The 27,383-nt window shown below is 35.2% G+C and overlaps 1 protein-coding gene across 3 annotated transcripts in view; it reads left to right on the top strand.

Moving 5' to 3' along the window:
* Rev3l (REV3 like, DNA directed polymerase zeta catalytic subunit) overlaps positions 1-27,383 on the top strand; it is a 137,398-nt gene that overhangs the window by 50,804 nt on the left and 59,211 nt on the right. For 2 of the 3 annotated variants that reach the window (XM_085690508.2, XM_085690516.2), the window contains 10 exons: positions 3,913-3,987; positions 5,639-5,799; positions 12,477-12,573; positions 15,697-15,791; positions 16,887-16,991; positions 17,954-18,038; positions 18,122-18,273; positions 20,143-20,262; positions 25,996-26,233; positions 26,955-27,097. In XM_085690508.2, the coding sequence (XP_085546634.2) occupies positions 3,913-3,987; positions 5,639-5,799; positions 12,477-12,573; positions 15,697-15,791; positions 16,887-16,991; positions 17,954-18,038; positions 18,122-18,273; positions 20,143-20,262; positions 25,996-26,233; positions 26,955-27,097 (1,271 nt within the window). The remainder of the gene's footprint in view (positions 1-3,912; positions 3,988-5,638; positions 5,800-12,476; positions 12,574-15,696; positions 15,792-16,886; positions 16,992-17,953; positions 18,039-18,121; positions 18,274-20,142; positions 20,263-25,995; positions 26,234-26,954; positions 27,098-27,383) is intronic. The other variant, XM_085690513.2, reaches the window with a different exon arrangement.

The raw sequence follows: 27,383 nt of genomic DNA, 5'->3' as shown, positions 1-27,383 counted from the left end.
TAAGTAAGAATGTTTGCTGTCCAAGCATGAGAACCCGAGTTTGGGTCTCCAGCACCCACATAAAAATGTCAGTGTGCACGTCTATATGTATGCTTGTAACTCCATTGTTTTGGGGGGCAAAGACGGAGATTGCTGGGACTTGCTGACTGTCGGCCTGGTTGCAAGTTCAGTTAATATCTTAGTTACTATTCTAGTGCTATGAAGAGACACCATGACCAAGGCAACTCGTATAAGAGAAAACATTTAATTGGTGACTTCCTTATAGTTTCAGCTTATCCATTATCATCATGGCATGGAGCATGACAGCATGAAGGCAGGTACTAGAGCAGTAGCTGAGAGCTACACCCTGGTCATTAGTCAGAGGATGGTGGCGGGGGGAGAGAGGGAGAGAGAGAGAGAGATGCTGGGCCTGGCATGGGTTTTTGAAGCTTCAGAGACCACTCCCAGTGACATACTTCCTCCACCAAAGCCACGCCTCCTAATCCTTTTAGTCCTTTGTTATAGTGCCACTCTATGATGGCTAAGTATTCAAATATGTGGACCTATGGGGGCCATTCTTATTCAAACCACCACAGTAAGAGAGCCTGTCTTAAGGATATATGTGATAGAACAGAACACCAGATGTCCTCGTACATGTACACATACACGAGTACACACACAAATTCACCCTCATGTCTGACAGTAGCCTTGGTGGCTATGGTAGTTTTCATTTTGCTGCAACATATTTTTGGAAGATTTATTTTTTTAAATCGTGTGTGTGTGTGTACCCACGTGTACTCATGTGTGGGTGCCTGCAGATGCATTGAATTCTCCTGGAGCTGGAGTTTCAGGCAGTTGAAACCAAATTCTGCAAAATCAGTACATATTCTTAATCATTGAACCATCTGCCCAGCCCCAGTATTTTTACTTTCTGTTTTAAGCATCTGCAATATTTTTGGTTTTGTTGGAGAGACTGAGGAAGACTCACAGTCCTTATTTGTCATAGTTTTCCACTGACTGCTCAATTCCATTCTGTTTTCTTTTTTGCAGTACCTTTTCCCATTGTGTGTCTGCCTGTGTTCTAGGGATAGAACACAGGGCTTTACACTTATCATACAAGTCTACCTCTTGCTGGGTACAATACTCATATTTGACAGGGTTTCTACCCAGTCCAAGAACTCAGATCACATCTCTTTCTCCCCTGTAGTATAATGTTTCTTCTGGAACTTCTGCTTTTATCCCAGTGACTTAACACTTGCCTTGTTTTAACTATTTTACTTCGAGTTTTTTTTTAACTTTGAGTTTTGAAAATTGATTATAATATTCCTTAGAGAGATGCTTTTTAAATAAAATATTTTAGAATTCCTCTGAACTTTCGTGTGAATAACAGTATCATGTAGCTAGGTCTACTGTGAATTCCTGAACCTCTTGCCCTTAACCTCAACAATTGCCTGGCCAATTGTAACATTTTTGATCACTTATTTTGTTTGCCAGATTTTTTTTCTTATGCTTTTCCCCTTATGTTCTGAAATCTCATAAAATTAATATGACCTGCTTAATGAAATTCAGTTAGTGTCAACATCTTTTTACTTTTTGAAACCTGGCTAGATTATTGCAAATCTCAGGATACTGAGACCTATCCTCAGGCCCAGAAATTCTTCTAGATGCTCAGTTCTACTGTTGAGATTCTCAGCAAACTAGATACTTAACTTCATTCTTTTATTTTCTACCTTCAAGATTTCTTTTTTAGTGTTTCTAGTCTATATCTCTTCAATAATTTAATTTTTGGTAATTAATTCTTCTGTCTCTTTACTTAATGATTTTCACAGTTATACTTTGAGTTATCTTCCTAAGTTTGTCTGCTTTTACTTAACATTGTACAAGGTCTTTTGAAAAATTCATTCTCTTGAGAGGTTTTTGCCAACTAATTAATTCATTTCCTTTGTACTCTACTAGATGATTACTATGTTTTTTTTGGAAGCCCATATTACATTTTTCTTTTTCATGCTTCTTTATGCTAATATTTCTGCATCTGCTGAGTTAGTTCCCTGTGCCAGTTTGTGTAGTGACTTTAGTAGTAAGAGACTTCCTATCATTTTGTCCTGGTGAGACAAGTTTGTATGGATGTATTCAGCTTTTTCAATTACAACCAACACTAGCAATATCTGCAAGCTTCTGTAGGCTGCAGTGGCTGTGGGGTTACACTGCCAGCCAGAAAGTAGTTCCCTTAGATTGCGCCCAGCTACAAATGTGATATGTTTGGACATTCTCATTCAAACCACCACACTGAGCAACTTTTTCTAAATTTGTGGTGATTAAGTGTAAGGTAGAAATGGTTTGCTTTTCTTTTTTGTCCCTATTTTTGTCAAAGCATTTTTTTTAAAAAAATTATTAAAAATTTCTGCCTCCTCCCATACCCCCATTTCCCTCCCACTGCGCCCATTCCCCCTCCCCCTCTCTCGCCAGTCCTAAGAGAAGTCAGGGTGCCCTGCCCTGTGGGAAGTCCAAGGCCCTCCCCCCTCCATCCAGGTCTAGGAAGGTGTGCATCCAAACAGACTAGGCTCCCAAAAAGCCAGTACATGCAGTAGAATCAAAACCCCGGTGTCATTATCATTGGCTTCTCAGTCTGCCCCCATTGTCAGCCACATTCAGAGAGTCTGGGTTGATCACATGCTCGTTCAGTCCCAGTCCAACTGGCCTTGGTAAGCTCCCATTAGATCAGTCACATTGTCTCCGTGGGTGGATGCACCCCTCGCAGTCCTGACTTCCTTGCTCATGTTCTCCCTCCTTCTGCTCTTCATGTGGGCCTTGGGAGCTCAGTCCAGTGGTCCAATGTGGGTCTCTGTCCCTATCTCCATCCATCGCCAGATGAAGGTTCTATGGTAATATGCAAGATATTCATCAGTGTGGCTATGGGAGAAGGCCAGTTCAGGCACCCTCTCCTCTGTTGCCCAAGGACCTAGCTGGGGACATCCCCTTAGATACCTGGGAAACTCTCTAGAGCCAAGTTTCTTGCCAACCCTAAAATGACTCCCTTAGTTAAGATATCTTCTTTCCTATTCCCATATCGACCCTTCCTCCATCTGAACCATCCCATTCCCCCAAGCTCTCCCCAATCCTCCCCTTCCCCCTTCTCTCTCCCCATCTGCCCTTCCCCCCAACCTCTCCCACCCCCGTGCTCCCAACTTTTGCCCAGTGATCTTGTCTACTTCCAATATCCAGGTGGATAAATATATGTTTTTCTTTGAATTCACCTTCTTACTTAGCTTCTCTAGGTTCACGAATTATAGGCTCAATGTCCTTTGTTTATGGCTAGAATCCACTTATGAGTGAGTACATACCATATTCCTCTTTTTCGGTCTGAGTTATCTCACTCAGTAAAGGTTGTTTTCTATTTCTATCCATTTGCATGCAAAATTCAAGATGTCATTGTTTTTTTACCACTGAGTAGAACTCTAAAGTGTATATGTGCCACACCTTCTTTATCCATTCTTCTATTGAGGGGCACCTAGATTGTTTCCAGGTTCTGGCTATTACAAATAGTGCTGCTATGAACATAGTTGAACAAATGCTTTTGTAGTATGATTGGGCATCTCTTGGGTATATTCCCAAGAGTGGAATTGCTGGATTCTGAGGTAGGTTGACTCCCAGTTTCCTGAGAAAGCGCCACACTGATTTCCAAAGTGGTTGCACAAGTTTGCATTCCCACCAACAATGGATGAGTGTTCCCCTTATTTTTCAAAAATGCTTTGGTGTTTTTTATATGAAAATCTCTAATCGGTTTAGTTGAAAGGTTTTGGGGTACATTGAAATGTGTTTTCATAATATTAAATAACTATTAGAGATTGAATTAGGCCAATTGAACCTAATTAAGACAATAAGTTCCATTTCTGAATTGCAGAAATAATTTTAAGTGTTTTTCTTTTATTTCAGGCCTTTTTATGGATATCATGAGAAGGAAAGACACTTTATGAAGATCTATCTTTACAACCCTGCAATGGTGAAAAGGTACAGAGATAAATGAGACCAAAATATCAATGGACTATGACTTAAATGTTTTAGTGAGAATAAGAAAAAGAAGAAAGGCTGTGTAATTTTAAGACCATTACAGTTAAGAACGTAAAATGTCCACACATATGAGTAGAAAGAGTTCCATTGCTTAGGTTGCATGAAGGATATTTCAAAGGTAGGTCCTTTTTATGGCCCCTGTCTACTTCTTTCAGTTTCGGATGTAGTGTGTATGTTGAATTTTGTAAGGAGAGATGACAACTGTGTGATGTAATGTCAGTGCCTTGTTGACCAGTTCATATGTTCAAAACTGAAAAGGAGATAGCCCTTAGATTTCAAAGTAATTTAAGACTTGTGAAAGACTTCAGTGAGCAGGCTTCTTGTTGGTTCCTTACTAGCTGCTTCATAGTTTGAATTTTTTGTTTTTGTTTTGCCTTTAATTAGTCTACTGCATCTAATTTATTTTCCCAGTTATTCTAGAACCCATGTTATTGAAAGCAGGAATGAAACAAACATACATATTCATTGTAAATTCAGAAGGTTTTTAAGTGTACATAACAACAAAATATAAATGGCCTTTTGGAGGAGTACTTAATGTTCTTATTCAGGAGAGCTTCTCAGTTAATTATTACTGAGTTCCAAAAGTTAAGTCATTTGGTAAGAGATAAGCTGAATGATTCTTTATCTACAGTGAGTTAAGGAACTGTAAGAGATGCAAGAACCAAAGACTTGAGGTTTGCTTTGAATTAAACTGATTGAGCATCTTACCAAATTTTAGATAGATGATTGGTGGATAGATAGATAGAAAGAATGCCCTAATCTCAATAGTAATTTTCTTCTATATACAAGTAAAAACTAGTTTTTGTACAGCACACCCTTGACCTTATACAAAATAGCTTCTATTATGTACTAAAATAATTGTACAGAATTCTGCCAAGAAAGGACTTTTGTATCAGTTCTCCTCTGTTCACTTTTCTTGTCATGATGGAGTACAAAAGAACACTTCTTGGGATTCTTATTATCTTTCACATACCCAGTGGTAAGAAAGTAAACATCAGTCATTTTTACTTTTTAAAAATAAGTTATCACAGTGTTATAACCCTTCAAATTTATTTAGTGTGTGTGTGTGTGTGTGTGTGTGTGAGAGAGAGAGAGAGAGAGAGAGAGAGAGAGAGAGAGTTTGCCTGCCTCTGTGTGCACTGTGATCATAGGCTACCTGAGGAGGACAGGAGAGGGAGTTACAGGTAGTTGTAAGTTACTTGTTGTGCGTGCTAAAATTTTTCTTTAAAAAAAAAAAAATGGGAAAAAAAAGAACTTGCTGACTTTTAGTTACTTTTGGAAAGGCTGACACAACCAACTCATCTTGGTGATTTGATTTAAAATTCTTTTCTCCTTTTAATACATGATTTTTTTTAATTGAGAAAATTTCACTTTCTTTTCTTTAAAACTTTGATTTAAACTTTTAACTTCAAATTAAGTACAAATTTCTGGAAATATTGAAATGAAAATTTTGTGTATTTTTTTGTTTTCTGTATATATATATATATATATATATATATATATATATATATATATATATATACACACACCGTCATTGCTTCATTTGATATTTTAAAGAATATAATCCTATAACTCTATTTTTCTAATTTAGGATATGTGAACTTTTGCAAAGTGGAGCCATAATGAATAAATTTTATCAGCCTCATGAAGCGCATATTCCCTACCTCCTACAGCTCTTCATTGACTACAATCTTTATGGGATGAATTTAATAAATCTGGCTGCTGTCAAGTTTCGAAAAGCAAGAAGGAAAGGTAAGGTTAATTTTCAAGTTCAGATTAAGGCTTTGAAACAGGTGCTTTGTAATCAATGACTTACAAAATATTATACATTGAGAAGTTAATGCTGAGTGGCTAATGAGGAAAGATAAATGCTCAGAATGGGGTTTGAGACTACCAGGAGAAGCTTTTGAGAGGACGTTTTCTGAAGCTGGATGGATGGTTCAGTAAGTAAGAGCAATAGACTGCTCTCCCAGAGAATCCCAGTTTGATTCCCAGCATCTACGTGATGATTCAAAACTATGTTTAATTCTAGTCCAAGGGATTCAATGTTATTTTCAGGTACCAAGCACACGAGTGGCAAATAGAAATACTTGCAGGCAAAATACCCATATACATAAAAATAAATAAATCTTTAAAGTACTACAAAAGACAATAGCTTACTGAAATATTCACATGCTATATAATTCACCTACTCCAAAGAGACAGCTTGAAGGTTTTTCACCTATTTGGAGCTATGAGGCATTGACATAGATTTAAATATTTTAGTCACCGTGAAGGACACCTTTTTATACTTTAGGATTCTCTCTAATCTGCAAGCTTCCCAGGCATACGATTGCTAAGTAATCAATAATGAACTTTCTGTTTCTGTATATCTAGCTTGTATATTTAGTATTAGTAGATTTGTACAATATATGGAAACATAATTTTTATACTTACTATAATATTCTAAGGTTAGCCCATGTGTCTTGTATTAGTCCTCCATTCCTAATAGTGACATAATAATAATCTGTTGTGTTTATAACCTGCATTTTTTGTTTTCATCAGTTGATGGTCATTTGGAAATCTTTCCTTTTCTGATTCTTTTTAACAATGCTATTTTGACACTCCTGTACACATTTTTTTTTCTTTTGAACATATACCTTGGAGTAGAATTTTTGGGTTCAGTGGTCTAGCTTACAAGAGAGGGAGAGGGAAAGAGAGAGAAGGAAGGAGGGAGGATGCATGCATTTGTATGCACATTGATGCACACACCCTTGTGCAGGCAAACACGTTATCTATTATGTTATCTCTTCTTCCTTCCTATTGCTTTTAGAACAAAATGAAATGGACATTTTTCTTTTGGCCAAAATGTTCTTCCTGATGGCCATATTTTCTTCATTTATTCCCATAGTTCTTCACCCAGGGGTCAGCATTTTGTCTCTAAGTTTACCAACCATTCTCCTCCTTCGGTTTAATTTCTTATACTATTCCCCAACCTTAATGGGCTATAGTTTGAAACAGCCTCTTTAAAAAAATCATTTAAATGTTGGGCAACATTTCAGACAATAGTAAATACACTAAAGAATATGCAAATAATAAAAAGTGCAGACCAAAAGAGGTAGTAATGTAGTAAGGATGACTTTCACTTTGTTAACCCGGGAAATTCAGAATCTTCTTTGAGTCAACCATACTGTTGTAAGAGAAACCCAAGTTCAGGTCTACCTGGCAGGTGGAAATTCCAGAATAAGGTAGAACCACCAGTAGATTTACCCTTAAGTTGAACACAGGTGAAGAACTTGAACACTCTTAAGACATTCAATCCAGTTAGATCTAGTTTAAGAAAGTTCAAATTCTCCCTAGAGCATACTTTCTTAATATTCAAGTATATGTTCAGTACACAATGTACTAGAATATATTAGAATTAGTCTTTGTTAGTCAAACCTTCTAAACACACCCCAAATCAGCAAAGAACTCAGTTGGTGTCATCATTGGTGGCTACTGAAAATTTAATCATTTGTAATCTTTATCAAGTAAGGATGCTATGTGCAGAGTTCTACTATACAATGTTATATTCACTAATAGTTTTAAAAATTATTTTAGGCTCTCCAACTGTTAATATCCTTATGTGAAGCAATGTAGATGCAACAAAACTCCTTTTAGAAAGAAAATACTTTATAGTGACAACATATACTACATACTACAGTTATTTAAATGCATAGAGATTAATGATGCCTTGAACCTACTTTATTACTCCCCTTCAAAGACCAAGATAATTTATTTATAAATTATTATACTAGCTAATAATAACCTCAAGTTTTAATGATATTATACTCTTTTCATCTTCTCATTGACTTAGAATAATATAAAATCTCTCATATGCAGTCAGATTTTTTGAGTCAATAGTTCTCCTTAGGTCCCAAGAATTACTAAGAAAAAAGTCATATAAAGAAGGTTGAGATAGGCTTGACTGCCTATTAGCTTCTTTGTAAAAGGATGGCACCATGAAGCCCAGGAGAAAGTCCACATTTGAAACAGCTCACATATAGTCTTCTTAACTTTGACAGTGATACTGTGGTACTTCGGTAGAGAAATAGCTTACATATAGCCACCTTAACTCTGAAAGTGATACTATGGTACTTCGGTAGAGAAATAGCTTGCATATAGCCACTTTAACTTTGACAGTGGAGAAAGCATTTTCATTTCAAAAATTACTTTTAGAATTGTTGGATGTCTGTATGTCAGGATTGGCACATATAGTTTATTGGCTTATACTGTGTGTGTGTGCATTTGTGCATGTGCATGCGTGTGCTATTCCTTCCTCCTCTCCCCCTGCTCTCATATATGTATGTGTGTCTGAAAATTGAATCCAGAAGTCTGTGCATCCTAGACCAGCATTCTACCACTAAGCCACATCACTCTTTGCTTTACTCAGGTTTATTGTAAGAACATCAAGTGCTCTTAACCATCGAGATATCTCTCAAGCCTCAAGATACACACACACACACACACACACACACACACACACACAAAATGTATGTATGTATTTTAGGCTATTTTGAATGGAATTATTTACCCGATTTCTTAATTAGCGTGTTTGTTGTTTCTATATAGGAGGACAACTGATTTTTGTGTGTTCATTTTTATATTCTGTTACTTTGCTGACTGCATATCAGTTGTGTGAGGTTTTTGTTGTAGTTTCTTGAGTCTTATATGCATAGAATCACAGCATCTGAAAGTAAGGGTACTTTGACTTCTTCTTTGCCTATTTGTATCCCCTTTATCTCCTTGACCTGTCTACTGCTGTAACAAAAACTTGAATAGGAATGGAGATGGTGGACATTTTTGTCTCTTCCTGATTTTATTTGAAATTCTTTTGCGTTTTTCTTCATTTAGCAAGTTGTTGGCTTTGGGCTTGCTTTATTATGTTGAGATATTTCTCCCGCCTTCTTTGATTTCTAGGACTTTTATCATGAAGGGATGTTGGATTTCATCAGCAGCTTTTCTGCATCTAATGAGATGATCGTATGGCTTCTGTCCTGTCATATATTTATGTGGCGGATTCAGCTTACTGATACATTAGTATGTTGAACCATCCTGTATCTCTGGGATGAAACCAGCTTGATCATGGTGGACAGTATTTTGGATGTGTTTTTTAATTTGGTTTGCTGGTGTTTTATTGAGAACTTTTGTGGCCTTGTCAATCAGAGATACTGGCATATAATTTTCTTTTTTAATGGGCTTTTGTATAGTTTTGCTATCAGGTTGATCTCAGCTTTTTGAAAAGTATTTGAGAATGTTCCTTCATTTTTTTGTGTGAAATAATTTGAAGCATATTAGTGTTTGTCTTTGAAGGTGTGATAGAATTCTCTGCTGAATCCATCTGTCCCTGGGGTTATTTTTAGTTGGGAGATTTTTAACTACTACTTTTATCTCAGTTATATTTCATAGGTCTATATAAATTGTTTAGTTAATCTTGATTTAGCTTTGGCCATCTATATCTAGAAATTCATCTATTTCTTTTAGATTTTCCAGTTTACTAGAACATAGATTATAAAGTAATTCTCAAGTCTTTATGATTCTCTGAATTTCTTGAGTGTCTATTGTAATGTCTTTATTTACAGCCTCAGTTTTATTGGTTTTAATCATCTCTCTTTGATTAATTTAAATAAGGTTTATCAATTGTAGGTGGAAGTTTTCTATCTCAGAGTCACTTGGTGCCAAATACCCAGCAGCCACTTCCCAAATTTCCACACAGAAGCTTAGTATTACTTATAAATGCTTGATCAATGCTCAGGCTTATTATTATCAGGCTTGCATTTTAAGTTAATCCATATTCATTATTTATGTTCTGCCCCATGGTGGTGCCCTTGCTCAGTATGGCGTGTCCATCTTGCTCTCTCTGCACCTGGCCTGCACCCCTGAATCCACCCTTCTTTCCATCATCCTTAGTTTGTTTGCCCAGCCTATACTTCCTATGTGGCTACTGGCCAGTCAACATTTTATTAAATCAATTCAAGTGACAAATCTTTATAGTGTATAAGAGGTTTGTTCCACCAAAATCTTGTTAATCTTTTTAAAGAATTAACTTCATTTTATTATCTTTATATTTTTTATTAATTTCATTAATTTCAACCCTTATTTGATTATTTCTGCCTGGCTACTCTTGGGAGATGTTTTTTGTTTTAGTTTTTCCAAGGCCTTTAGGTGCATCATTAATTTATTAATTAAAGATCTCTCAAATTGACTGAACTGACAACCAGGGAACCTGCATGGGACCTAGCTAGACACTCTGCATATGTGTTACAGATATGTAGCTTGATCTTCTTGTGGGACTCCTAACAGTGGGAACAGGGTCTGTCTCTGACTCTTTTACTGGCTTTTGGGACCCTACTCCCGTACTGGGCTGCCTAGCCTCATCCTAATACATGGGGAAGTGCTTAGTTTTACTGCAACTTGATATGCCATGTTTTGTTGATACTCCTGGGAGATCTGCCCTTTCCTAAACAAGAAATGGAGAAAGTAGATTGGGCTTAGGGGTAGAAACAGGGTGACATGGGGAGAGGGACTGGGAGGAGAGGAAGGGGGGAAGCTGTAGCCAGGATATAAAATTAATTAATTAATTAAAAACATCTCTCAAATTTTTGATGTAGGCACTTAGTACTGTAAACTTTCCTTCACTGTGTCTCATAGATTTTGAAATGTTGTGTTTTCATTTTCATTCATTTGTAGGAATTTTAAAATTTCCTACTTAGTTTTATCCTTCACCCAGTTGATATTCAATAGTCTGCTGTTATCCATTTGTGTGTTTTCTGTTGTTTCTATTGTTGTTGGTAATCCACCTTAATTCTGTTGTGGCCAGATAAAATGTAGATCAGATATTTATTGAAATTTGTTTTGTGTTCTGCTAATAATGTGTATTCTTTAGTGATTGGGTGGAAAACCTTATAGATATCTTTTAGATCATTTGGTTTTCTATATCATTAACTTCAGGGTTCTCTGCTTATTTTATTTCCAGGTGACCTGTCTGTTGGTGAGAGGAGGGTGTTAAAAATCACCCACTATCATTGTGTTGAGGCTATTGATTTTTACCAATGTTTTCTTTATGACATTAAGTGTCCCTGTGTTTAGGAGTATAATATTCCACTGGTGGTTTTTTTCCTTTAATGAGTATGAAGTGTCCCTTCTTATATATTCCAACTAATTTTGATTTGAAGTCTCATTTTATCAGATACTAAAATATTTACTCCTGTCTTAGTTCCATTTGTTTACAATATTTTTTCCCACCATTTTCCTCCTAAGGTTGTAGCATGATTTCTAATTGATCTTAATAATAAAAACCCAGAGTCGGATTTTAGGGAATGAAATCTGAAATATAGAGAAGCAGAGCAGCCAGCCATTAGTTCTTATCTCTACTGAATCCTCAGACCAAAAGGGTGATCCTGTCTCTATGAGTCCTCAGACTGAATGCGCTCCTGTCTCCTCATGCCTTATATTCCTCTCTCCCCCAGCCATATCCATTCCCATCTTCACTTTCATTGTATTGGGATTAAAGGCATGTGATTCCCAAATACTGGGAATAAAGATGTGAGTCATCACTGCCTGGCTCTGTTTCTCTTTGAGACTGGATCAATTTAGTGTAGCCCAAAATGGCCTTGAACTAACAGAGTGCTGTAAGGTGTGTGTGTCTGCCTGGCCTCTATGGCTAACTAGTGGCTTGCTCCACACTCTGATTCTCAGGCAAGCTTTATTATAGCACAGATAAAAATATCACCACAGAAGGTGGTATCTATCTTTATTGGTGAAGTGTGTTTCTTTGAAGCAGCAAAATATAGATCCTGTTTTCTAATCCAGTCTGTTAGTCTGTGTCTTTTTACTGGGGAATTAAGACCTTTAATAGTCAGACTTGCTATTGAAAGATGTATATTAATTCTTGTCATTTTGTTGATTTTTTTGGTGTTTTCTCAGATCTCTTTGATTTAGCAATTTGAACTCTAAAAGTACATTTCTTTATTTTTAATGAGATGTTAATTATATTTACCTGAACATTTAGATATATACGTTTATTATACTGTGACATTTTTTAACTGTTTGTTATTCTAATTTATTGTAAACACTTTTTCCTACTCTTAGTTTGGAATTACTGCATTCAGCTGTGCATATGTAATCCTGTGTATCAGTGAATCTTTAAGATACAATTTTTCGGTACTCTGCATGATTTGTAAATTATTTTACAAAGAGGACATTTTTGTACAAATTATAACTTCCCTGATATATGCAGAGTCTGCCAGGCCTGTAAATTTGAGGCTGTCCTCATCTACAAAATGAATTCTGGGTCAACCACAACTATGTAATGAGATTCTGTCTCCAATAATAACTAAATAGGTAGATGAATTTATTGGATAAAATAAAAAGTTTAAAAGTACGATTTATTTAAATTTGCCTTTTTCTAGGGGATACATCACATGCAACTGGATCATTCAAGGAGCAGTTATCAGGAAATTCTGCTGCGGGTACTTTGTTTAGGTGGGAAGAAGATGAAATACCAAGGTTAGCCAATGATGTCAAAGAAGGGAAAGTTTATGTGTATTCTGACTGTGATCAGTTACTGTTGATTGTTATAATTAAAAGTTAACCTTTTTCTACATTGGGTCTTTTAAACATTTATTGTAAAAGCAAGTCTCAGTATTGGTATATAACATGGGTTCGCAGGTTAAAGAATACCTCACGTTGGTGGGAGCAGCAAAATGGCTTCCAAATCTGATGATCTGAGTTTGATCCCTGAACCTACATGGTAGGAGAGAACAGATTCGTACAGGTTGTTGTCTGACCTCTCCATGTGATGACACACACCTGCACAATATAAAACACACAATGTAAAATTCACTGTGACTTTAAAAATAAAATAAATAAAAAACAGATCATGGAAACATACATAGTTATTACCTAATTAATAAAAGGAATCTGATGTAAGTTGCTACATTTCTTTCCAGTAGTAGTCTTCATCATGCAGTCTAAATTGAGGTCTTGTAAGTTTAAAATGGCAATTTAAAACTGAAGTGATACATTTTTAAATTAAATAACCCTTTAGATTCTAAATATTGAGGAGTTATGGAAATAAAGACATGACAAAATACAACTTGTTTCTTTTACTATTTTGCTGATTATACTTATTGTTAAAGTTATATCTAATTCCAAATGCTTAGATTTTCCTACCATAAAGCAGACATGTAATTACTACCTTTCTAAGTTATTAGTCGGTAGCTTTTCTGTATAAAATTAAGGGATTTCTTTTTTTGTCCTACATTACATTGCTCAAGCTTTCTTGAGCCTCTTATTGGTCACTGTGTTACTGGCAACATGGTTATAGTTTTCCTCTTTTTAACTACATGTTTGTCACTCAGTTTTCAGAAGGTTTTAAACTTTCATTTTTTTAATCTATTATGTATATGAACACATGCACAGAGATCAGAGGACAATTTGTGGGAGTCAGTTTTCTCTTTCTACCATATAAGTCCTGGGTCTAGAACTTAGGTCATCAGGTTTGTTAGCAAGTGTTTTTTTACCCAGTGAGTTATCTTAGTAGCCTTATTTTATTCTTTTAAATTTATGTTTATTATTTTGAACTATATTTATTAATTTATTTAATGGTGTGTGTGTACACGCATGGACATGCATGTATATATATATGTGTTATTGCACAACTGTAGGGGTCATAAGACAAATCTCAAGTTGGTTCTTAGTTCTACCATGTGAGATCTTCGGGTCAAATTTAGCTCTTTAGACCTGCCTGCAAGCACCCTACAGAATTGGAATTGTTTTTTGCTGTTTTGGTTTTTTTGTTTTTGTTTTTTTATGTGTGTGTGTGTGTGTGTGTGTGTTTATATATATGTATGGAGTCCAGAGGTCATGGTCAGGTATCTTCTGTAGTTGCTTTCCACCTTATTTCTTCAAAGTTTTTCACTGAACCTGGAACAATTGGGTAGAATAGCATTCCTAGGGAACTTGCTCTCTCCTTTCTCAGGGATAGAATTACAGAGAAGGGTGTTAGACCCAGTTTTTTACATGGATATTGGAGAACTGACCGTCCTTTTCATGTTTGTATGACAAAAAGTTTACTGACTGAGCTATTTCCCAGCTCACTGATTTATTTTTTCTTTTCTTGGTAGCAGATTTGTGTATTTATGAGTGTGAAGAATGGGGTGGGCCGCTAGTATTCATTGACTTTGATTTTTTACTCTATATTAAGAAAACAATGAATAGAGAGGCCATTTTACTTTGCAAATTGTTTTTTTTTTCTGAAAGGTAAAGGAATGTTTGTGAAAAGACTTTACTATGCCTTTCTGTAGGAATAGTGCAAAGGTGTGTGTGTGTGTGTGTGTGTGTGTGTGTGTTTGCGCATGTGCGTGCATACACACATATGTTTTAACAGATTTCTGTTTTGTAGTTTGAGGGTACTGTTAATGATCAGAGCCAGACCTCAGGCATCCCAGGCAGGCTTTCTGCCATTGAGCTATACCAACAGACATGACTAATTAATTATGTCTTATGTCTCACCTTAGGAAAAGACAATAGAACACGAAAGTTTCCTAATGTTTTTCTTAAAACATTTAAAATAGGGGCTAGAGAGATAGCTCAGTGGTTTAGAGCACTGGCTGCTCTTTTAGAGGTCCTGAGTTTAATTCCCACCCACCACATGATGGCTCACAACATCTGTAATGAGATCTAGTGCCCTCATCTGACCTGCAGGCATATGTGCAGATGGAACACTGTATACAAAATAAGTAAATCTTTAAAAAGGAAAAAAACATTTAAAATAACATCAAATATAATGTTAATAAAATCTGCATCTCCTACTTTCAGGTAAAGTTATTGATCTTTCATTCTTCATTTAGTATCTGTTCTGGCATGAGATCTTGCATTTGGAACAAGCAAACTAGGACCTGTACCAGATTTCTGTGCATTCTGAGAGCAATGGACAGTTACATGATGTCCTCCTAATTTTCTTTTTAGTGGGTCTGAAGGTGAAAAAACCTCCAACTAACCCATGTTTTCAAGTCAAAGGCATTAGTGAAAACTTGCTGTAGTTCTTAGAAAATTAAACTGTTGTCACTTTGCTAGCAATAACTCACTGTTGAACATTCATGTGGTTATCACTTCAGTAGTTGTGAAAAGTTTTAAAGCATCTCCAGGTCAGGAATAGATGAGGACAAGAAGAGTAGTGAATTGACCCACTTCTTGGTGTGCTTACTTTCCCTTATCTGAAAATCAGGCAGGAGGAAAATGCCTTCTACGCAACTTACTTTATATATTTCTGATTTTTTCATGAATCCTTATGTTGTCCCTCTGTTGTCTTAGCTGTTTTCTTTAGCTAGAACAGCATACTGAATATTAATATCCCTTATGTATAAAATATGATTCAGAATATATAGACTGTATTTTAAATGTTATTAGTAAACTGTCCTTACAGTTTTTCTTATCCTGTTATTAATTTATTACATATACATAGTATCATGAATAATTATGAATTCATTTAATATACTCAGGTTTTCTCATTACTACTAAAACACAAATTCCTGCATAAGAAATCTCAGATCCCCAGCAACAACAACAACAATTTGGGGAGTTTGTGCTAGTACAGTTACTGTATTTATTGATATCATTTCTTTACAGCTCTTTATTACTGGAAGGTGTTGAACCTCTGAGTACATGTGAATTAGAAGTGGATGCTGTAGCTGCTGACATCTTAAATAGGCTGGACATTGAGGGTACGCACACTTTTCCTAGTATTTTTATTTGTAAACCATAATGACAAAAGTACGTAGAAGCATTACTGGAGAAGTACAATATCATAGAAGGAGAAAACAAGATCTTTTAAGTGTGCTCTTTGTTTCCGATGGGAGGGTATGTTGGCCAGCTTTCTGTTGCATTGACAAAATACCTGGGGAAACCATCTTAAAGAAAGACTTCTTTAGGTGTCTCAGTTTCAGAGATTTCTGTCCATGGTCATTGGGTGCCATCATTTCCAAGCCTAAAGCAGGAGGTCATGATGAGCAAAGTTATTCACCTCATGTAAGCTAGGACTCAGACAGAAAGGGACCAAGCTAAGATAAATGCAACAGCACTTACACTCCTCATGACCTACTTCTTCCAACTGTGCCCACTCCTAATAATAGTCCATTCAACTCTAAATTGAATGGATCATTCCTTTGATTAACTTACTGTCCTCGTAACCCAGTCACTTCTAAAGTGTAGCCGCCAGCCTGGGGCCAAGTGTTCAACACATGACTCTTCAGAAAGCATTTTATTTTTATTCATAGTGGGTAGTCATTTTGCTCTTGTATATTTCCATCTGCTTGACTTTATTTACCTAGATATGAAACTAAGTGATACTAAATAAATAACATTAGCCATTGTAAAATAATTTCATATACTCTGCCTTTAAATTGTTTTATATGCAGGCTGTATGCCATGGAGAGAAGTTTTAGGATCTCTCACCAGATCTTTGAATTTTATTTATTTAGTATTTTTTTTCCAATCATTATAGGACAAAAAGCTAGAAAGAAAGCAACATGATAAATTTTGAGTTGGGATAATCTGTCCTTTATACCATATACAGTAAATGTTTTTCTTAAAAGATAATATTGTTGTGCATGGTAGTGTATGCCTTTAATCCTGGCACTGAGGAGACATAGGCAAATCTCTATGAGTCCCAGACAGGCCTGAGTTAAATCATGAGTTCCAGGCCAGTCAAGGAGACATAGTATCCGTGTGTATCCCCGCCCCAAAAAGGTATTTATTAAAGCTTCGGTGGTTTATAGAAAGAGTTTTTCACTTTGACTCTTGTAATATTGTGATTGCAGCTCAAATTGGTGGAAATCCTGGGCTCCAGGCCATATGGGAAGATGAAAAGCAACGGCGAAGAAACAGAAATGAAAGTTCTCAAATTAGCCAGCCTGAATCACAAGGTATAAGTCTGATAATGCTTTAATTACTTAAGGAAATATTCTTAGTAGAAAAATATAGTCATTGAATGTTCCCTTAGCACTAGATTTTATTTCTTAAATTACCTTTAGTTTTTCTGTGTACTTTTTACTGTCATTGCTGTACAACCAATAAATCTTTATAACTATCTCCAAATGTCATTTTATTGTTATCTCTTTGTGTGTTCTTGGTTTTTGTGTACCTTACCTTCTTGCTACATTTTGTTGTTCTGTGTTCATCCTCTAGTATATTCTTCTCTTCTTTATTTCCAAATAAGACACTGAAAACCATGGGTCTCAGCTTAGAAACCACGTTGATTTGTTCTACTTTGAAAGTATCAGCCATGAAATACTGTCCTCACTGTTTTCTGAAACTGTCATTTAAACCCTTACCTTGATCAGCATGTACAACTTTAAGAAAAATATTCACTTATTATTAAATATTGCTATATTCTGAAAGAAGTTGAAAGTTCTCATGCCACAGAATACAACAAAATTTAAAGATAAAAGTGTAAAGGACAACTCAGAAAACAAATATTGTAGTAAGTCTCTACTGGAGTCAATTAAAAATTTTAAATTTCACTGTTATATCTAGAGTGCCAAAAATGTAATGCCTTTTTATGCCCTTTAAAATTGAAATATATTTTACAAAGGAGAAAATTTCTAATTTTGAAGTATATGGTATGATTGTGGGTAGAGAACAATTTTTTTCTGTTTTGTTTTAAGCTACAACTATAAAACTTCATATGATGATAAGTTCTTAATTTTATTGTTAATAACATCCATTTCTCTTTTGTATAATTCTGTAACAGGACAACTTTTAGGTGGTGGGATATGAGTTAGAAGAAAGATAAGAAATTGCTGTGATTTTTTTTTTCAAAGCTCCTTTCAGAAGAAAGGAAAAGTATTTCATTCATTGCTATCTAATGCACTTTTCAAATTTAAAGATTGCAGATTTGTGCCAGCAACAGAAAGTGAAAAACTATTTCAGAAGAGACTTCAAGAAATTCTCAAACAGAATGATTTCTCTGTGTAAGTGTTATTTGCTATAGATCTCAGAGCTAATTTTATTGCGTTGTTATATACTTTATTATAAAAGTTATGTTTTAATTAAGCAGAACATTATCAGGATCTGTGGACTACAGCAATGGATCCCAAGAGTTCTCTGCTGAATTAACATTGCACTCTGAGATTCTTTCTCCTGAAATGCTTCCGTGTACGCCAGCCAATATGATAGAAGTCCACAAAGACACAGATTTGAGCAAAGGTGAACTTATCTGATTATCTTTTCAATTAAACAGAAAATACTAAAACAAGCATCATTGCATTGGACACTTGAAGTTAATATTTGGCTGTTTGTTTGTTTGGTTTTCTCCTAAGAAATAAATATAGATACAGCAAAAATTATTTCCTATTCTTTTACCCTTTCTATGTCTCTAAAGATAAATACTATGCCAAAGTTGCTATAAACTCTTTTGATGTAAAATTTTGTGACTCTTTTTATGTTTATGTCCACAATATGTGCTGCTGCTTAATATTTCAGATTTTATACAAATGATGTCATTCTTGACATAGATTAGACAATTTACTTTTACATTCAAAATTTTGTGTTTTAATTGACAAATAATTTACAAGCATAAAATTCACTCATTTTAAGCACATTATTACTCTGTATGTTCTAATTTTAGAAAATGTCCACCAACGTACAGTTTTTCTTATTGGCATTCATGGCTATTCCCAGCTCTAACTCCCAAGTAACCATTTTCTTGAATTCTTGTCTGTCTACATTTCTAGATATATCAAATAAATGAAGTCATACAATACAGGTTTTTTTCTTTCATAGGCTTTTTTCTTTCACTTAGCAAACCCTTCCAGGGTTTGTCTGTGCTATGATAATTATCAATATTTCATTCCTTTTATCATAAAATGTCGTACTTATTAATCCATTTCTTAGTTGGTAGATATTTCAGTTTCTTTCACTTTTGATTGATAAAAGTAATGTTGCTATGAACAATAAAATATGAAATTCAAAATAAATGTCATGGGAAGAATTATAAAGTGTTAGAAATTGTAACAAATGAACCAGTTGCAAAGTAAACTTTATTATAAATATTGTCTTTGAAGAAGGGGTAAAATTTAAAGCAATGATTAGATAAACATGTCTTTGTATGAACCGGTTTTCATTTCTTTTCAGTTGATACCAGAGAGTGGAATTTATAGAGCATGTTGATAAATCTGTGTCTAGTTTTTAAATGAAATACCAAGTTGGTTTTCATGTTGGGTGGACTGTTTTGCATTCCTACCAACATTACGTAAGACATCCTGTGATTTAGGGTTTTTTATTTATTTAACACTTGATATTATCTCTTTAATGTAATTGTTCTACAGAATATGAATACTATCTTACTGAGACTTAATTATTTCCTTCATTACTAATGGTGATTGTCATCTTTTTATGTCAACATCTTAATTGAAGTTTATCGTTGTTTATTTATTTTAGCCACTGACAGACATTTTGCTTTAATACTTTCTGTTTCTCTACAAATATTGGATCATTTTTGCTTTTGCCCAGGGCTCTATCTGCCTTATTAATGACTTTGTGCCAGATTTTCTCCACAGAACACATTGTGTAGCTGGACGGTAGGATGCATGCAAGAATATAGTTTGTATACAGTTGGTATGTAAGAGATAATGAAGGTTTTTATGATTAGTCACTTTATTTCATATGTAGCGTTTTTTAGGCAGGAGGACCCTAGATAGCATTTGAATGTGCTAAATAATAGATACAAATGAAATACAACAAAAGAAATTGTGCTACTGTGGTTCTTTGAAATGCATTTCCTTATTTTAACCTTCATTTCTGATGACCAGTGAGTTGAAGCAAATTAAAGGCCATATGGATTTCTTTATCTAATAATTGATTTTTATGTTCTTTGCTCATTTCCCACTAAGTCATTGACTTTTTTTAAAATTAAGTTTATATTGCATTTTTATATATTTCACTAACATTTCACAATTTTAAAGTAGAATTATACTGTAGTATTCCATAACTTATATAAAATCTATTGTGTAAACTGCTAACTTTTAGAACTTCAGTCATTGTCTCAATGCAGTTTGTATTCTTTGTCATCTTAAGGTAGCACTAGACATAAAGTAGAAGAGGCACTTATTAATGAAGAAGCAATTTTGAATCTCATGGAAAATAGTCAGACTTTTCAGCCTTTGACTCAAAGACTGAGTGAGACACCAACTTTCAGTAAGTAAATTTATCATGTTTTAATCAAAGTGGGTTTTTGTTTTTTATTTTCCCTTTGATTCAAAAAAGTAAACATTTCACATTTAGTAATACTGAATATAAAAATTAAGCATCACATTAAATCCAGTAATGTTTTGTTTTCTGCATAGTTTTTCCTTTAAAAAAAAACAGCTGTGAAAGAAAGCCTTTTGTGACTCTACATTGGGTGAAAACATGTTGCTTTAGGAGCAAAATAAATTTTATTCTCTTTATTTTTTTTAATTTTCTGTGTGTGTAGTATGAATACATATGTACATGTTTTTCCATATGTAGGGATAAGCAGGCATGTCTGTATGCATACATCTGGAGTCCTCACGACTATGTCAGAAACCATCCTTAAACACTCTTCAACATTATTCATTGAGGCAGAGTCTGTCAAACTCAAAGGGGAACTCCCTGCTTCCCCCTTCCAGGGCAAGAATTACAGGTGGGTCACTCTGCCCACCAGTTTTTATATGGGTTCCTGGGGATCTGAACTCTGGTCCTTACACTTGCAGTGTAAGCACATTAACTACTGAACCATCTCCCCAGCTCCCAGTTACACTTATTTTAAAATAATACTCCACATGAAGCATATTAATAAAACCATAAATGGTTTGCTGTACTACTAGGAAATTTACATTCAAGCCACTGAATTTTAAGTAGTGTAGCACATGACCATTATTTCTGAGTGTTGCAGGTATCACCTTAAATGCCTTCTAATCATCAGAAACCATTTATACATTATGCTTCTTATTTTGCTTGGTATCATCAATGTTATGGTACTTCTTTGCTTCCCTTTAAAAATTTTTATAGAATCAATATGATCTCAGCTCCATCTAATGCCCTCTACATTTTTATTTAGGTGGAACATAAACTTACTGGTTGTGGGCAATCCAAAAATTATTGTATATGCTCATTTTAAAAATGTTTTGGATAAGGAACTTTTTAGCTTTATAATGAATAATCAGATTTTTAAAAGAAATTGTCCTATGAACACATTACTGTTTTAATTTGAGGTTGTAATCTCATATATTTCTCTATTTGAATAAATTAATAATATATCAAATGTAGCTAAACCAAAGTTAAAAGAGAGCATAGAACTTAATAGATTGAAAAAGGCGTGTGAGTGGTAGATCCTTAATTCATCATTAGCCAAATGTGTTGTACCAGCAACAGATATGACTCCACCTTTCCTTACAATTCTAGCAGTTTAAATATTATCTGATCTCTAAAAGAATAAAGCAGAAAAAGGAAAATAATTGTATATGTAGGTTTAAGAAGTAGATCATTGTCAAAACAAGCTTTAAGCACTTATTTTCATTTTTTATTACATTTGTTAACATGACTGAAGTGTGTCTGTTGGAAGATTGGGGGGGGGTGTCCATATTGTCCAGAAGAGGGCATCAGGTATTGTAAGCTGCCTAAACAAGGTACTGGTAACCAAACTCAGGCTCTCTGCAAGAGAATTATGTGCTTTTAACCTCTGAGCCATTTCTCCAGTCCCTGGGCCAAATTCCTAAACATAAAGCTTGGTGTTTTAGTAAATGGAGATTATATTACCTTGTTGCCTCATTCTATAGAGAGAAGGGCTGTGTAATAAGACTGGGGAGGACAGACCTGTTTTAATGTCATTTTAAAAATTTATTGAGGTGCATTATTATAATTGTGCAACATGTGCTATTACCCAATTTCAGAACATTATTATCATCTCCTGAAAATCCATGTACTCATTAGCAACAATTACTTCTTTTTAGCCCCTGGGCAAACACTCTCTTTTACTGGGTTTATCTAACTAGAACATTTAATATAAATGGAATCATTCAAATATTTTCCTGGATCTGGCTGCTTTCAATTAATATAACGTTTTCAAAGTTCAACCATGGTATAAATTTAATTCCCTTTTTCTTGATCAAAAATATTTTATCATTTACATCATAATATATTTTGATTGTCAGCTGATGTATATATTTAGGTTGTTTACAATTTGGTGGTATTATAAATATTATGACATGTTTATTCAAGGAATAATAAGCTTTTGTGAAAATATCTTTATTGCTATCCATATATCTGATAGGATATTGATTACCTAGAGTATATAAAGAACATAAATAATTAAACATTAAAGTGGGGGACACTGGAGATGGCTCAGCAGTGAAGAGTGCTTGCTGCTCTTACATCATCCCAGGTTCAGTTTCCAACACTCACATGGCAGCTCCCTATACAATGTATGCAGCACTCTATCCTGACCTTCAGGAACACCAAGCATGCCTGTGGTGTACACACAAGTGTGTATGCTAACACTTATACACATAAATAAAAATAAATCTATAAGAAGTAGTAACTTTTGAGTCAGTTCTCAAAAGAAGAAATGTAAGTGGCCAATAAGTATATGGGGAAAATGTTCAACATTCTTAGCCATCAGGCAAATAAATGCAAATTAAAATTGCATTTAGATTCCATCTCACCACAGGCGGAACTTCTGTCATCAAGGAAACAGACAAATGTTGGGCCCACTGAGGAGCCTGAGGCAGGAGGAGAACAAGTGCTAGGCTTGGCAGGGTGGCAGGCTCTAAGAAAGGGAAGAAGAGAAAAGAGATGTAGCTCAAGGTAGAGAGGAGGCCCTGAGCTCATATACCAGTGACATAAAGAAAGAACAGACATACTGCTGTGAATGCAAGATAGAAACAACATTGCACACTGTAAGTGGGAACATAAGCTAGTGCAGTCACCACAGAAGATAGTGCAGAGGGTCCTTAAAACACAAACCGGATCTCTCCTGGATAACTACTGCAGTGCATCCTGATTATTGAGTCAAAATAACTGAGATATCAAACCAGTCTAAATGTCCACCAACAGATAATCAAATAGAGAAAGAGAATGTGGTTTAGATACATAGCAGTATTTTTTTGAGCCATAAAGAACTAAGGTATTAGATGGAGGAGAGATGACGGCAGTTAAGAGCATTGACTGCTCTTCCGGAGGACCCAGGTTTATTCCTAGCATCCAGATGACAACTTGTCTTTAATTCCTGTCCCAGAGTACCAACCCCTACTTCTGCCTTCCTCTTTTGGTGTTGATGTACATGCAAGCAAAAGACTGACCCATGCCCTTAAAATCAGACAAACAAATGTTTTTAAATGAATTTAGAGTTAAAGTTCTTGCCATGCAAGCAAGAGGAGTAGCCTTCAGACCCCCAGAACTTACATAAGTGCTGGGTGATCATGGCACTCCACTTGTAATTCTGTCCTGAGAAGGCAGAGAGGTTGGATCTGAGGGGTAAGGTGGCTAATGAGGCTAGCCTTACAAGTGAGCTCTGGGTTTGATTAACAGTACTGCCTCAGCCTGACCTGGTGGCCCATGCCCCTAATCCCAGCACTTGTGAAGTAGAGGCAAGCAGGTCTGAGTTCAAAGCCAACCTGATCTACATAGTGAATTCCAGGACTACATAGCGAGATTCTGGTTTTTTTTTTTTTAAAAAAAAGGTCCTGCTTCAATATAATTTTATATATTTAGTGGACATTTGCATTTCTCCTTTTGTGAACTAATTCCTTTACTTAGTTATTGACTAATTTCTATTTTAGCATTTATTTTAATTATTTACATAGTCTTGGTATCCTGTTTTATAAATAACTGCATTGGGAAGATATTCCACAAAAGCTAATGTGGAAAAGAAATTGAGAAAGATTCCCAACCTTAGGCTTCTACTTGCACATGCACAGACTCCTACACACACACACACAAAGGAGAAAAAAGTGAATATATCTATAGACCATGAAAGCAGAAAGTGAGCCAGTTGATGGATGAAGGCACTGAGAGTAGCAGAAAAGAGAAGGAAACAGTAAATGGAGTATAGCAAAGTGATCTGCACATATCTAAATGACATAATGAAACCCATTATTTTATAAGCTGACTCAGTCATTGGAAGTAAAAAGTAAAAAAAAACATATAAATATTTTCCGTTTTCTTGTATATACATGTGATAGTGAATTTCTTACATACAGATGTTGAGTCATGTAGGATGGATATAGGGGGAGTATAAGCTCAGTTTCTCCTGTATTCCTAACCCTAACAATTGAAACAGAACATGTTTGTGACTGGATGTCTAAGCATTTTTCCCCACATACCTAGCAAGCAGTCAGTTCTGGAATGAATAACACTCTGATGTTCTCTAATTCAATTCAGTTTTAACCCTTATCTACTTGGAGACTATAACAAGATTCTATGGGTAAGGGCTGCCTACTCTTTTCCCCCAGGCTCAATTAATTTTATTGCGATCACCAAACTAGGGCAATCAGATTTATTACTGACTTATAAAGGCTCTTAGAAAGGTTACCAAAAAGAGCCAGAACCAGTGAGTATAGCAAGGGACAAAAGAAGAGGCCCAGAATGTCTATGTCCTCTTCCTCTGTGCCAGGCTCCAGGAACTCTCATGTATTGTCTACCTAGAAACTCTCAAAATTCAGTCTTTTGTGTTTTGAGGTTTTACACACCCCATCCTTTTTTTTGTTATTTATTTATTTAAACTTTTCAAAATGTATATATTGCATATTGGGAATATTCCCTCCTAACTCCTGTTTCTCACCTCACCCCTCCTCCTGTAAGTTCTTAGTTTATTTAGACAGCTTTACTTCTACTTTCAAATTATATACATACACGCACACACACGCAATGATTTTATGTATCTGTCTGTAATCCGGGAACCGCAAATTAAAGGAAATGTGTACAGTATTTGGGTTTTGTGGATGTTTCATTATGTAGGCAAGACTAATTGACCAAGAGTAACTCATCCATCAGCTTCTGTACCACCCTGAGGGCTGGAGGATGAGGCAGTGTCAACTCTAATCCTGCCTTCTTCTGGTTGCCAACACCCCTCCTGGTATATTTAGCATATTAAAAGGCACACTTTAAAGATTACAAGGATTTTAGCAATTTCTGTGCCAGAAATTAAGGACATTTTACACCCTGTGCAGCAGTAGATGAAGATTCCAGTTTTATCACAGCCTTGTTAACCCTTGATACTGTGTGAGTTTTTAACTTTAGGAATCTTAGTATATATGGTATGACTTCATAAAAAATAAGCTATGAACTACTTTTAAAAACTTTATCTCAACTAAGATTGTATTTGACTATCCTGTGTGTAAAGTTTTAAGTGTAGGATAAGATGTTTACATATAGATCTTATTACACTTAATTAGCTAGCATTGATTTGAATATGCTTTACTTTGAACACTTATGGCCATATTCTTTTAGTGCTTGTCCATTCCTAAGTACACTTGGACAACTCTGCAAAAACATCAGTCCCTGGGTCCTACCTCAGAAGTTGTCATTTAATAGATGTGAGATGGAATCTGGTAATTTTCTTCTTTTTTTTTAATTTACGCTGGGGTATAGAATTTATTTCGTGGGTTATGGAGTGGGAAGGAAAGGGAAGGAGGGAGAAGAGAAAGAAAGAGGCAGAAGCTGCCTCTCCTAAAGGGCAGACAGAGAGTGAGAATTTTATTTTTAATAAGGTCACTAATTCTTCTCATTCAGATGGTCTAAGGAGCTCATTTTGACTGGAGGGATACGTCATCAACACTTGATTCTTTGCACTAATTATATTCTTTTTAGTATGTGTCAGCATCTATTGTGTTATTTCATAATTGATGTCAATTGTTAGATCATTTAGAAATTTTAAACTATTTGTTGGTGATTAATTTGCTTGTTTTATAGTGGACAGTAGTCCTGATGAAGCGCTGGTACATCTTCTTGCTGGTTTGGAAAGTGATGGATATCAAGGAGAAAAGAATAGGATGCCTTTACCATGTCACTCCTTTGGAGACTCTCAAAATCCCCAAAATAGTGATGATGAAGAAAATGCACCACAGATTGAAAAGGAGGAAATGGAGCTTAGTTTGGTGATGTCCCAGAGATGGGACAATGATATTGAAGAACATTGTGCCAAAAAGAGGTGATTTTTAAAAAAAACTTATTTCAGTTACTATAATAAATACTTTTTGTCACATTGCTGTACTTTTGTAGAAAATTGTTATTATTGATACTGTAAAATGCCTTGTGAAACTGATTTTTAAAATCCCTTCTAAATAATGACTTTTTTGTGTAGCATATATTTAATATTCCCAGCAAAATAATCTGCTACATTTTAAAAGATCAAGCCTAGAAACCATCAGTTTTGTATACAGTATTGACACATCTGAGAAACCAATGGGTAAAAGTGAAGCTCCCCTAAACCACTGTACTTGAAAAGAGTAATTAGTAACTGTTAATGGGTCTGAATAGCAGTATGCAGTGTCAGCTTAAAAATAAGGAGTGACATTCAGGTCTGATTAGACTGAATGAATTAAATACTAAACATAAGCAAATAGCTGGCTAATCACACATGCCTTTAATTCCAGCAAAGGCTACATATTAGACCTTACCTCAAATAAATAGTCTCAGAAAGAAGCAAACACTGTTGTTATCATTTACTTTTAAGGTCAATAAGAACTGGATATGATGGTGCAGATCCCCTGAAACAGATCCCCTGAAACTGGAGTTACAGTTGTGAACTACCATGTGGGTTCTGGGACTGAAATAGAGTCTTCTGCAAGAGCACCATAAGTCATCTTTGCAGCCCCAGATGCGTCTTTTTCTAATGGTCATACTCACCAATGACTTTTAATATTCTCTAGGCCACTGTGTAGAAATACCCACAGAAGCTCTACTGAAGAAGATGACTCCTCTTCAGAAGAAGAAATGGAGTGGAGTGATAATAGTTTGCTTTTCGCCAATCTTTCTATACCTCAGTTAGATGGAACAGCAGATGAAAATAGTGGTAAGAAAACAAATCTATTGTAGGCATTTGGTTATTTAGTAAAATGTAAATATTTAGTTATTTGAAAACTATATTCATTTCCTGCATAAGTATATGAGGTTGTTAGTGACACAATTACGTTTTTTTCTTTCTACAGGAGTTTTTCTTTTTAAGAAATATAAATATATGATTTCTTATTTTCAAGAGGGTAGGATATTTGTGAATTGCTTGCTGAAGCTCTGTAAGCCCTAAGCAGTATCATTCATGTATAACCGGAAACTAAGAAATATGCTAACTGTATTTCAGA

This window comes from Myodes glareolus, chromosome 1 (genome assembly GCF_982192425.1).
Source record: "Myodes glareolus chromosome 1, mMyoGla1.1, whole genome shotgun sequence".
Lineage (NCBI taxonomy): Eukaryota > Metazoa > Chordata > Mammalia > Rodentia > Cricetidae > Myodes > Myodes glareolus.
This window is presented reverse-complemented; position numbering and strand designations above follow the sequence as displayed.